Source organism: Nicotiana tabacum, chromosome 7, assembly GCF_000715075.1.
Source record: "Nicotiana tabacum cultivar K326 chromosome 7, ASM71507v2, whole genome shotgun sequence".
Lineage (NCBI taxonomy): Eukaryota > Viridiplantae > Streptophyta > Magnoliopsida > Solanales > Solanaceae > Nicotiana > Nicotiana tabacum.
Genome location: NC_134086.1, coordinates 7060742 through 7074867, shown reverse-complemented (window position 1 = coordinate 7074867; position 14126 = coordinate 7060742). Strand labels below are relative to the sequence as shown.

At 39.0% G+C, this 14126-nt stretch overlaps 1 protein-coding gene across 1 annotated transcript; it reads right to left on the bottom strand.

Moving 5' to 3' along the window:
- Nucleotides 1–234: 234 nt before the first annotated feature.
- On the bottom strand, nucleotides 235–3882 carry LOC107810080 (alcohol dehydrogenase 1-like). Its single transcript, XM_016634840.2, has 6 exons — nucleotides 2822–3882; nucleotides 2678–2743; nucleotides 1193–1257; nucleotides 924–1063; nucleotides 776–822; nucleotides 235–672 (listed from the first exon to the last, which is right to left on the bottom strand). The coding sequence occupies exons 3-6, from the start codon at nucleotides 1227–1229 to the stop codon at nucleotides 603–605; spliced, it is 294 nt and encodes a 97-aa protein (XP_016490326.1). The 5' UTR covers nucleotides 1230–1257; nucleotides 2678–2743; nucleotides 2822–3882; the 3' UTR covers nucleotides 235–602.
- Between the last annotated feature and the right edge of the window lie 10244 nt (nucleotides 3883–14126).

The window sequence follows — 14126 nt, the reverse complement described above, 5'->3', positions numbered from 1 at the left end:
TGTTATTTTATTATGCATTTTTATGGTACTAATATATCGGCTCCTGGTGCTTTTTTTTAGCCGAGGGTCTCCTGGAAACAGCCTCTCTACCCTTCGGGGTAGGGGTAAGGTCTGCGTACATATTACCCTCTCCAGACCCCACCTGTGGGATTATACTGGGTCGTCGTCGTCGTTGTTGTTGTACTTTGGTAACTCTAATCAAATGGTGCAATAATCTGTGTCTCAGCAATCGTCCCATGACGTTGGACAGAGGCATCAAATGTATTGAATCCTTTATTGCTAGATATATAAATATATATATACATATATTGCAGTCTCATTTTTGCAATATGGAGACTCACAGCAAGGCCTACAGCTCCCAGTCAAAATGTAACCACACTTGAGCTTTTTGCTGGTTTAGCTACATTCAAAGTTGCACCAAGGCCACGAATGAATCGTCCCATTAATCAACAATTGAACCCCTTTAAAGAAACTACTATTTAAGGTACATAATTTATCGCTGTTTCTCCTTGAAATTCAACAACTGAAGACACAAACTTTGTCAAGAGGAGCAAAGGGGTTGATTTTCACAACAACATGAACTACGGTGTGTTCACTAAAGGTCAGTATAAACCCTTAATGGGCTGGCACATATTGCTTTCTTCTAATTTGCCGTGAGCACTCTCCACAATCCTAAATATTCACAAAATCAAAACCAATAAAACAACAAAATCTGTTTAGTACCCTTTTTTGGTTTTAGAGACGATCAATGAATCAATCAATTGAAATAACCTACACTGATGCTTCATGTCCAAGAATGCGAGGAAACACTGAGTTTTGCTCCTACAATTTCCAAAGGAGTTGAGAGAAAAAATCGACCCAAACAGATTGTGGTATTTGCTGGAAAGTAGGAAAGTTTTTGACTGTAACCAGTTTTTTATTACCTTTTCTTCCCAGAAGTAGATATCAGTATAGCGGAGGAAAGCGGAGAAGATCTTAAGACGAACTTCCATTTTTTTTTTTGGAGGTGCCATCTCCACTTCCTTGATCAGTAACGGCTTTCCTGGCTCCCATGCCATAGCAGCTGTAAAAACACATCATCATTAGCTCAACATCACTGCCAAAATTCTCAAAAAGAAAATGAGGAAAAAAAAAAAGGAAACCAAGAAAGTTTACATTATGTATAAGAAATGGAATGAAACAAACGTCGTACCTTTGCAATGAATGACTTGCCCCACAATGCTTGACATTTGTCTTCTTGATTTCCTTTACTGGTCACTGAAATATGAAAACTTTATGTTGAGCAGAAGTTTGGTTGTTTTCTGAATACCGAGTTGGAATTTTCTTGAGGTGTGCTTAGTAGATAACATTTATGAAGATAAAATGATAAATCTGGTTAATTTCCTTCTTTTGTGTGCATATGTAGCAATTTTAAGTCCATAAAGTATCGTGTTGATGAGCTTACGAGGAGATGCACAAGTACAAATGCACATTGATCGAAGATGTTGTCTTGTTTAACAACCTTGAGTAAACAAATAAGACGTGAAGTTTGAGCAGTCAGCTGAAATAAAGGCAGGAAAGGAGAAGGTCTTGGCTATAAACAAAGCCGTTGAAGACTATATCCTAATAAAACCTGATGTCTATGCTTAAGGTTGCTTTGTTCTAAGAAAGGCTTATCAGGTCTTTATATTGTAGTTATCAAATTTGTTCATTTTGTATGTTTCGCTGCAGTTGTCTCTGCTTTGTCAATTTGTATCTCGTCCGAAAAAGGTACTATTGCCAGCTGCTCAATGACTCAGAACAATAAGCAACTTTATGACTTGGTGAATGTCAACAGGTGGATCAGCGGTATCAAAAGCGAAAAGCGCAAATAAAGTGTGGGCTTCAATGAAGAAAGGTGCAAATGAAGAAAAAACTACAAATATGTATGTGTAATCCAAGAATAATATCTATAAGCATGAATACCAAATATATGGACAAAGAAATTAAAGAAAATTTATGATGAAGTGAAATATCAATTGTTTAGTTTCACCTCTTCGGGATTACGCTTATTGCTTTAGAGCCTTGACAACAACATCTAAAGCGCGCGGTAAGCGAGGCAAAGAGCTCAACATGTTCTGAACCTCGCTTCAGGGCTTAAGCGTGCTTTAAGCACTCCTTTGATTACACCGAGGTGGATGAATTTCCATTAAGCTAAAACTAAGTTCAATTGCAGATATGAAACAAACTTCAAAGAGAAAGGAGAATTTGTACAAGGACTTGCACCTTGCCAGCCAGCTGCTTCTGATATTGGCAACATTACAAGTGCCGATTAGCAAACTAATGAGCTGATGGACAAAGACAGTCTGATGATTCTAAATTTGAAGTTTAATGTTGAGTTAAGCAGCCAGGGCAGAGGTTATATATACAAGTGAATCAAGATTGAATCTACTCAAACAACCTAAGGAGCAGCCCGATACACTAAGCTCTCGCTATGAGAGGGTTCGGGGAAGGGCCGGACCACAAGGGTTTATTGTACGCAGCCTTACCCTGCATTTCTATGCTTATAGAACTGACGAAGGCTAATTTTTTTCCCACTAGGCATGAGCCCTAGTTGATCAATCCCAGCATGAGCATGGCTATAACAATTAGAGAAAGCAAGCATCTAATTTAATTTTTTTTTTAAAAAAAGAAGGAACAAGAAAAACTGAAACAATACCATGTTCTCTCGACGAGCTTGTGCTTGAAGTCGTAGCTGCCGGCTATGGTGCTTACTGATCCAAACCTGTATCGAACATATTGTTTGTACATTAGATGCACGTTGATATTCAAAAACAGAATGTAGGAGTTTGGTTCTACTTACGTCCATAATGAGGTTAAGACGGCTGCATCCTTCAATCTCTTCGATGTCTTCCTTAAGTTTCACAGCTGAAGGCTCCAGAGTTTGTGGCCTGCGCCCAATCAACTTAATCTGCTTCAATGTTTCAATATCTGCAAAGCTAGGGGGAATCTCCTCAAGCTTGTGACACATTTTTATAACAAGCGTTTCAAGCATAGGAAAAGATTCCTCTGGGTCATCCAACCTTGAGATACCTAACGCCACCAGTTTAACTGTTGAAGTTTGGCAAAATGCCAAAGTCCCACATTGGTTGGGAGTTAAGTTTGGGGGGATTTTTCCCCTATAAAAGAAGGCCTAATGTTTAGGATTGAAACACACCTCTCATTTGCCTTCTCATCTGTTTAAGGCATTTGTATCTTCTCTCTTTAGTATTATTTCACTTGTATTTTTGAGTGGAATAAAATATTGGTTGTGTCCGAGGAGTAGGCAAAATTAGCCGAACCTCGTAAATTCTGGTGTTCCCTTTATTATTGCTTTATTGTCTTATTTATTATTTGGTGGCTGTCATAATTTTTGGTATAGTAGTTGTGACTTATTCACACTCTATACATTTGGCTTCCGCAACAATGAGTATCAGAGCCAAGGTACTGTCTAAGTATGCTCTGTGGTTGCAGCATAGTCTGATCTTCCACATCAGAAAAGATTTATCTTGGTAACTGAGTCAAGGTTCTGTCTGAGTATGCTCTGTGGTTGCAGCTTAGTCTGATCTTCCACACCAGAAAGGAAATAATCTTGATTTGTGTCGTCAGCTATTAAATAATATTTGTGTCAAAGATGGGAGACAATAAACAAGAAGAATCTACATCAAGTGTCAATAATACGTCATCATTGGCATCTTCGCTTATGACAAGAATTGTGTCAAATGCGAAATTTGCGGTCGAAATATTTGACGGGTCCGGACATTTTGGGATGTGGCAAGGCGAGGTTCTAGATGTCCTTTTTCAACAAGGGCTAGATCTGGCCATTGAAGAAAAGAAACCAGATGTTATTGGAGAAGAAGATTGGAGAATTATCAACCGTGTTGCTTGCGGTACCATTCGATCCTACCTTGCTAGAGAGCAGAAATATCCATACACAAAGGAAACTTCTGCAAGTAAATTATGGAAAGCACTGGAGGATAAATTTTTGAAGAAAAACAGTCAAAATAAATTGTACATGAAGAAGAGATTGTTTCACTTCACCTATGTTCCTGGTACCACGATGAATGAACATATCACCAGTTTCAATAAGTTGGTTACAGATTTGCAAAATATGGATACAACTTATGATGATGGTGACTTGGCCTTGATGTTGTTGGCGTCACTTCCTGATGAGTACGAGCACCTTGAAACTACTCTACTCCATGGAAATGACGAAGTTTCTCTCAGAGAAGTTTGTTCGGCTTTGTACAGCTATGAACAAAGAAAGCGAGAAAAATAGAAGGGCGGAGAAGGAGAAGCACTATTTGTGAGGGGTCATCCTCAAAATCAAACGAGGACAAAGAAGGGAAGATCCAAGTCAAGATCCAGACCCAGCAAAGATGAATGTGCCTTTTGTCGAGAAAAAGGGCACTGGAAGAAAGACTGTCCGAAGTTGAAGAATAAGGCCAAACATAACAATGGAAAGGCTATTATGGATTCAAATGTAGCTGATTGTGATGATTCAGACTTCTCATTAGTTACAACAGAGTCATCAACATCATCAGACATATGGTTGATGGACTCGGCTTGTAGCTATCATATGTGTCCCAACAGGGACTGGTTCGTGGAATTTCAAGAAGGAGAATATGGAGTCATCCACACAGCGGATAACAGCCCTCTTACCTCATATGGCATTGGTTCAATACGATTAAGGAACCATGATGGAATGATCAGAACATTGATAGATGTTCGATATGTACCGGATTTGAAGAAGAATCTCATCTCTGTGGGAGCCCTAGAATCAAAAGGGTTCAAAATCATTGCAGAAAATGGAGTGATGAGAGTATGCTCTGGTGCACTAGTGGTAATGAAGGCTAATCGGAAGAATAATAATATGTACCGCTATCGTGGCAGTACAGTTATTGGGACAGCGACAGTAACATCCAGTGACGACAAAGAGGCAGAAGCAACCAAGCTATGGCACATGCGCTTGGGACATGCTCGAGGAAAATCCTTGAAAACTCTATCAGATCAAGGATTGTTAAAAGGAGTAAAGGCTTGCAACTTGGAGTTTTGTGAGCATTGTGTTAAAGGGAAACAGACAAGGGTTAAATTTGGTACAGCGATCCATAATACTAAAGGCATTTTGGATTATGTACACTCTGATGTTTGGGGTCCTTCCAAAACACCTTCATTGGGTGGGAAGCACTATTTTGTAACCTTTGTTGATGATTTTTCTCGAAGAGTGTGGGTGTATACAATGAAAAACAAAGATGAAGTTCTGGGAATTTTTCTCAAATGGAAGACGATGGTGGAGAATCAAACAGGCAGGAGGATCAAGTGTATTCGCACAGACAATGGAGGTGAATACAAAAATGATCATTTCAATAAGGTCTGTGAAAATGATGACATCGTCCGACACTTCACTGTTAGACATACACCACAACAGAATGGAGTGGCAGAACGTATGAACCGGACCTTGCTGGAGAAGGTACGGTGTATGTTGTCCAATGCTGGCTTGGGCAAAGAATTTTGGGCTGAGGCAATTACATATGCATGCCACCTCATTAATCGTCTACCATCTGCTGCTATTGATGGCAAAACACCATTTGAAAAATGGTACGGAAAACCTGCTGTAGATTATAACTCTTTGCACGTGTTTGGCTCAACTGCATATTATCATGTGACAGAGTCAAAATTGGATCCAAGGGCAAAGAAGGCTATTTTTATGGGAATTACTTCTGGAGTCAAAGGATATCGCTTATGGTGTCCTATGACAAAGAAAGTAATATTCAGCAGAGATGTTACCTTTGATGAATTTGCTATGGTAAATAAGGTAACAGAAGATACCAAACAAAATGAAGGTGCTTCTAAGCAGGTGGAGTTTGAGGGAAAATTTATTTTTCCTACACAAGAAGCAGAGGAGGAAACAAATGAAGATTACCCTCTGGAAGGAGAGCCAGTAGAGGAGATTCCAACTCAGGAATCTCAACAACAACTTGAATCAATAGCAACCAGCAGGCCAAAAAGAACAATAACGAAACCTGTTCGTCTCATAGAGACGGTTGCTTGTGCAACCTCAATTGTAGCTGATGATGTTCCTACTACTTATAAAGACGTTGTTCAAAGTTCAGAAGAAGATAAGTGGAGGATTGCCATGAATGATGAGATACAGTCCCTTCATCAGAATCATACATGGAGATTGGCCAATCTCCCGAAGGGAAAGAAAGCAATTGGGTGCAAATGGGTATTTGCAAAGAAGGAAGGATTTCCTAACCAAGTAGATGTTCGCTACAAAGCAAGATTGGTGGCCAAAGGATATGCTCAAAAGGAGGGAATTGATTACAATGAAGTGTTTTCTCCAGTTGTAAAACATTCCTCCATTAGAATTATGTTGGCTTTGGTAGCACAATTGGATTTGGAACTAGTTCAGATGGATGTAAAAACTGCGTTTTTACATGGAAACTTGGAGGAGGAAATCTACATGACTCAGCCAGAAGGATTCAAAGTTGCTGGAAAAGAAAATATGGTGTGCAAACTTGAAAAATCGTTGTACGGATTGAAACAATCTTCTAGACAATGGTACAAGCGATTTGACGAGTTTATGTTGCGGCAAGGGTACAAGAGAAGCAAATACGATCATTGTGTGTATTTGCACAAGCTTAAAGATGGTTCCTTTGTATATCTTCTCCTATATGTTGATGATATGTTGATTGTTTCCAAGAATTCGGAAGAAATTGATAAGTTGAAGATTCAACTGAAGGAGTTCGAGATGAAGGATTTGGGTGAGGCAAAGAAAATTCTTGGCATGGAGATAATTAGAGATAGACGTTCAAAGAAACTCTGTTTATCTCAAAAGGAATATTTGAAGAGAGTACTTCAACGTTTTGGCATAGATGACAAGACTAAGCCAGTTAGTACTCCACTTGCTTCCCATTTTAAGCTAAGTACTACTATGTCGCCAATGGATGAAGCTGAACGAGAGTATATGTCAAAGGTACCATACGCAAATGCTGTTGGTAGCTTGATGTATGCAATGGTTTGCACAAGGCCTGACATTTCACAAGCTGTTGGAGTTATTAGCAGATATATGCACAATCCAGGGAAGGAGCATTGGCAAGCTGTGAAGTGGATTCTACGGTATATTCATAATACTGTAGATGTCGGGTTAGTTTTTGAGCAGGAAGACAATCAGTTTGTAGTTGGATATTGTGACTCAGATTTTGCGGGTGATATGGACAAACGAAGATCAAATACTGGTTATGTGTTTACTTTTGCAAAGGCACCAGTTAGTTGGAAGTCTACTTTGCAGTCAACAGTTGCTTTGTCTACAACAGAGGCAGAGTACATGGCTATTACAGATGCTGTGAAAGAGGCAATTTGGCTTCAAGGATTGCTAAAGGAGCTTGGTGTTGAACAAAAAGGTATCACAATTTTTTGTGATAGTCAAAGTGCTATTCAATTAGCGAAGAACCAAGTTTATCATGCAAGGACGAAGCACATTGATGTTCGATATCATTTCGTACGAGAAATCATAGAAGAAGGTGGAGTCACGGTGAAGAAAATTCATACTACAGAGAATCCTGCTGATATGCTGACAAAGGTGGTGACTGCGGTCAAGTTTCAACATTGTTTGGATTTGATCAACATTGTTGAACACTGAAGATTGAAGATGAAGACACAACCAAAATTTGTTATTGAGAGAGAATTGAAAATGTGGAATTTTGCCAAGGTGGAGATTTGTTGAAGTTTGGCAAAATGCCAAAGTCCCACATTGGTTGGGAGTTAAGTTTGGGGGGATTTTTCCCCTATAAAAGAAGGCCTAATGTTTAGGATTGAAACACACCTCTCATTTGCCTTCTCATCTGTTTAAGGCATTTGTATCTTCTCTCTTTAGTATTATTTCACTTGTATTTTTGAGTGGAATAAAATATTGGTTGTGTCCGAGGAGTAGGCAAAATTAGCCGAACCTCGTAAATTCTGGTGTTCCCTTTATTATTGCTTTATTGTCTTATTTATTATTTGGTGGCTGTCATAATTTTTGGTATAGTAGTTGTGACTTATTCACACTCTATACATTTGGCTTCCGCAACATCAACAACTTAAGTTTATTGAACTTGATATCTTTGAGGCACCACTCTTCCGACTTAGTTCCCCAATGCTCTAATTTGAGATACTCTAGATTTGGTAGTCCCGCAATTGAGGGAGCTGCGCTTACTATATGAGGTCCTTCAAGTTTCAACTTCTGTAGATTTGAAGGAAAGTGTAACTCAGTTAGACTAAAATTCCAATCATCAAAGGAAAGGTAAAGTAATTGCAGCCGAGTAAGACTCTCTAGTTTGGGACTGAAAGTACAAATCTCTCTTTTTAACCAAGAGATAGTGAGACTAAGATTTTGAATGTTAGGACACCTCTGTAATAAGCCATCCATGCATTCACCATCATTAGCTGGATAATGTCCTCAAATTTTCCAATTTAGAGGATTCTTCAAAGATCCCCTGCTTAATGTTTTCCAAATAAAAAGCAACTCCATAAATCTCAACATGTCTTAGTTTTTCCATTTTCCAAAAAATCGGGGGTAAAAATACTCTCTCGAAAGCAAGAACAATTAAAGTTTCAAGATGGCATAGATGTGATTCCGGATGGAAATCAAATTGATTTGTCCTAACTGCGAGGTACTTCAGATAAATTAGTAGATGCAGTGTAATTGGCGACAAAGGTGTTGCGGAAGCCAAATGTATATAGTGTGAATAAGTCACAACTACTATACCAAAAATTATGACAGCCACCAAATAATAAATAAGACAATAAAACAACAATAAAAGGGAACACCAGAATTTACGAGGTTCGGCTAATTTTGCCTACTCCTCGGACACAACCAATATTTTATTTCACTCCAAAAATACAAGTGAAATAATACTAAAGAGAGAAGATACAAATGCCTTAAACAGATGAGAAGGCAAATGAGAGGTGTGTTTCAATCCTAAACACTAGGCCTTCTTTTATAGGGAAAAAATCCCCCCAAACTTAACTCCCAACCAATGTGGGACTTTGGCATTTTGCCAAACTTCAACAAATCTCCACCTTGGCAAAATTCCACATTTTCAATTCTCTCTCAATAACAAATTTTGGTTGTGTCTTCATCTTCAATCTTCAGTGTTCAACAATGTTGATCAAATCCAAACAATGTTGAAACTTGACCGCAGTCACTACCTTTGTCAGCATATCAGCAGGATTCTCTGTAGTATGAATTTTCTTCACCGTGACTCCACCTTCTTCTATGATTTCGCGTACGAAATGATACCGAACATCAATGTGCTTCGTCCTTGCATGATAAACTTGGTTCTTCGCTAATTGAATAGCACTTTGACTATCACAAAAAATTGTGATACCTTTTTGTTCAACACCAAGCTCCTTTAGCAATCCTTGAAGCCAAATTGCCTCTTTCACAGCATCTGTAATAGCCATGTATTCTGCCTCTGTTGTAGACAAAGCAACTGTTGACTGCAAAGTAGACTTCCAACTAACTGGTGCCTTTGCAAAAGTAAACACATAACCAGTAGTTGATCTTCGTTTGTCCATATCACCCGCAAAATCTGAGTCACAATATCCAACTACAGACTGATTGTCTTCCTGCTCAAAAACTAACCCGACATCTACAGTATTATGAATATACCGTAGAATCCACTTCACAGCTTGCCAATGCTCCTTCCCTGGATTGTGCATATATCTGCTAATAACTCCAACAGCTTGTGAAATGTCAGGCCTTGTGCAAACCATTGCATACATCAAGCTACCAACAACATTTGCGTATGGTACCTTTGACATATACTCTCGTTCAGCTTCATCCATTGGCGACATAGTAGTACTTAGCTTAAAATGGGAAGCAAGTGGAGTACTAACTGGCTTAGTCTTGTCATCTATGCCAAAACGTTGAAGTACTCTCTTCAAATATTCCTTTTGAGATAAACAGAGTTTCTTTGAACGTCTATCTCTAATTATCTCCATGCCAAGAATTTTCTTTGCCTCACCCAAATCCTTCATCTCGAACTCCTTCTTCAGTTGAATTTTCAACTTATCAATTTCTTCCAAATTCTTGGAAGCTATCAACATATCATCAACATATAGGAGAAGATATACAAAGGAACCATCTTTAAGCTTGTGCAAATACACACAACGATCGTATTTGCTTCTCTTGTACCCTTGCTGCAACATAAACTCGTCAAATCGCTTGTACCATTGTCTAGAAGATTGTTTCAATCCGTACAACGATTTTTCAAGTTTGCACACCATATTTTCTTTTCCAGCAACTTTGAATCCTTCTGGCTGAGTCATGTAGATTTCCTCCTCCAAGTTTCCATGTAAAAACGCAGTTTTTACATCCATCTGAACTAGTTCCAAATCCAATTGTGCTACCAAAGCCAACATAATTCTAATGGAGGAATGTTTTACAACTGGAGAAAACACTTCATTGTAATCAATTCCCTCCTTTTGAGCATATCCTTTGGCCACCAATCTTGCTTTGTAGCGAACATCTACTTGGTTAGGAAATCCTTCCTTCTTTGCAAATACCCATTTGCACCCAATTGCTTTCTTTCCCTTCGGGAGATTGGCCAATCTCCATGTATGATTCTGATGAAGGGACTGTATTTCATCATTCATGGCAATCCTCCACTTATCTTCTTCTGAACTTTGGACAACGTCTTTATAAGTAGTAGGAACATCATCAGCTACAATTGAGGTTGCACAAGCAACCGTCTCTATGAGACGAACAGGTTTCGTTATTGTTCTTTTTGGCCTGCTGGTTGCTATTGATTCAAGTTGTTGTTGAGATTCCTGAGTTGGAATCTCCTCTACTGGCTCTCCTTCCAGAGGGTAATCTTCATTTGTTTCCTCCTCTGCTTCTTGTGTAGGAAAAATAAATTTTCCCTCAAACTCCACCTGCTTAGAAGCACCTTCATTTTGTTTGGTATCTTCTGTTACCTTATTTACCATAGCAAATTCATCAAAGGTAACATCTCTGCTGAATATTACTTTCTTTGTCATAGGACACCATAAGCGATATCCTTTGACTCCAGAAGTAATTCCCATAAAAATAGCCTTCTTTGCCCTTGGATCCAATTTTGACTCTGTCACATGATAATATGCAGTTGAGCCAAACACGTGCAAAGAGTTATAATCTACAGCAGGTTTTCCGTACCATTTTTCAAATGGTGTTTTGCCATCAATAGCAGCAGATGGTAGACGATTAATGAGGTGGCATGCATATGTAATTGCCTCAGCCCAAAATTCTTTGCCCAAGCCAGCATTGGACAACATACACCGTACCTTCTCCAGCAAGGTCCGGTTCATACGTTCTGCCACTCCATTCTGTTGTGGTGTATGTCTAACAGTGAAGTGTCGGATGATGCCATCATTTTCACAGACCTTATTGAAATGATCATTTTTGTATTCACCTCCATTGTCTGTGCGAATACACTTGATTCTCCTGCCTGTCTGATTCTCCACCATCGTCTTCCATTTGAGAAAAATTCCCAACACTTCATCTTTGCTCTTCATTGTATACACCCATACTCTTCGGGAAAAATCATCAACAAAGGTTACAAAATAGTGCTTCCCACCCAATGAAGGTGTTTTGGAAGGACCCCAAACATCAGAGTGTACATAATCCAAAATGCCTTTAGTATTATGGATCGCTGTACCAAATTTAACCCTTGTCTGTTTCCCTTTAACACAATGCTCACAAAACTCCAAGTTGCAAGCCTTTACTCCTTTTAACAATCCTTGATCTGATAGAGTTTTCAAGGATTTTCCTCCAGCATGTCCCAAGCGCATGTGCCATAGCTTGGTTGCTTCTGCCTCTTTGTCGTCACTGGATGTTACTGTCGCTGTCCCAATAACTGTACTGCCACGATAGCGGTACATATTATTATTCTTCCGATTAGCCTTCATTACCACTAGTGCACCGGAGCATACTCTCATCACTCCATTTTCTGCAATGATTTTGAACCCTTTTGATTCTAGGGCTCCCACAGAGATGAGATTCTTCTTCAAATCCGGTACATATCGAACATCTATCAATGTTCTGATCATTCCATCATGGTTCCTTAATCGTATTGAACCAATGCCATATGAGGTAAGAGGGCTGTTATCCGCTGTGTGGATGACTCCATATTCTCCTTCTTGAAATTCCATGAACCAGTCCCTGTTGGGACACATATGATAGCTACAAGCCGAGTCCATCAACCATATGTATGATGATGTTGATGACTCTGTTGTAACTAATGAGAAGTCTGAATCATCACAATCAGCTACATTTGAATCCATAATAGCCTTTCCATTGTTATGTTTGGCCTTATTCTTCAACTTCGGATAGTCTTTCTTCCAGTGCCCTTTTTCTCGACAAAAGGCACATTCATCTTTACTGGGTCTGGATCTTGACTTGGATCTTCCCTTCTTTGTCCTCGTTTGATTTTGAGGACGACCCCTCACAAACAGTGCTTCTCCTTCTCCGCCCTTCTGTTTTTCTCGCTTTCTTTGTTCATAGCTGTACAAAGCTGAACAAACTTCTCTGAGAGAAATTTCGTCATTTCCATGGAGTAGAGTAGTTTCAAGGTGCTCGTACTCATCAGGAAGTGACGCCAACAACATTAAGGCCAAGTCACCATCATCATAAGTTGTATCCATATTTTGCAAATCTGTGACCAACTTATTGAAACTGGTGATATGTTCATTCATCGTGGTACCAGGAACATAGGTGAAGTGAAACAGTCTCTTCTTCATGTACAATTTATTTTGACTGTTTTTCTTCAAAAATTTATCCTCCAGTGCTTTCCATAATTTACTTGCAGAAGTTTCCTTTGTGTATGGATATTTCTGCTCTCTAGCAAGGTAGGATCGAATGATACCGCAAGCAACACGGTTGATAATTCTCCAATCTTCTTCTCCAATAACATCTGGTTTCTTTTCTTCAATGGCCAGATCTAGCCCTTGTTGAAAAAGGACATCTAGAACCTCGCCTTGCCACATCCCAAAATGTCCGGACCCGTCAAAAATTTCTACCGCAAATTTCGCATTTGACACAATTCTTGTCATAAGCGAAGATGCCAATGATGACGTATTGTTGACACTTGATGTAGATTCTTCTTGTTTATTGTCCCCCATAGTTGACACAAATATTATTTAATAGCTGACGACACAAATCAAGATTATTTCCTTTCTGATGTAGAAGATCAGACTAAGCTGCAACTACAGAGCATACTCAGACAGAACCTTGACTCAGTTACCAAGATAAATCTTTTCTGATGTGGAAGATCAGACTATGCTGCAACCACAGAGCATACTTAGACAGTACCTTGGCTCTGATACCAATTGTTGCGGAAGCTAAATGTATATAGTGTGAATAAGTCACAACTACTATACCAAAAATTATGACAGCCACCAAATAATAAATAAGACAATAAAACAACAATAAAAGGGAACACCAGAATTTACGAGGTTCGGCTAATTTTGCCTACTCCTCGGACACAACCAATATTTTATTTCACTCCAAAAATACAAGTGAAATAATACTAAAAAGAGAAGATACAAATGCCTTAAACAGATGAGAAGGCAAATGAGAGGTGTGTTTCAATCCTAAACATTAGGCCTTCTTTTATAGGGGAAAAATCCCCCCCCAAACTTAACTCCCAACCAATGTGGGACTTTGGCATTTTGCCAAACTTCAACAAAAGGAACCACTTCATGAGAACTCAAATCCAACACATTAAGAAATCCCAATTTACTAATTTGAGGGAACGGATTCCATTGCAAATATTCTCCTCCATGTTTAGACTGTAACCAGTTTTTTATTACCTTTGCTTCCCAGAAGTAGATATTTGTATAGCGGAGGAAAGCCTAGAGGATCTTAAGACGGACTTCCATTTTTTTTGGAGGTGCTTCCATATCCACTTCCTCGATCAGTAACTACTTTCCTAGCTTCCATGCCATACCAGCTGTAAAAACACATCATCATTAGCTCAAAATTACTAACCAAATTCTCAAAAAGAAAATGAGGGGAAAAAAAGGAAACCAAGAAAGTTTACATTATGTATAAGAAATGGAGTGCAACAAACGTCCAACCTTTGCAATGAATGACTTGCCCCCACAAT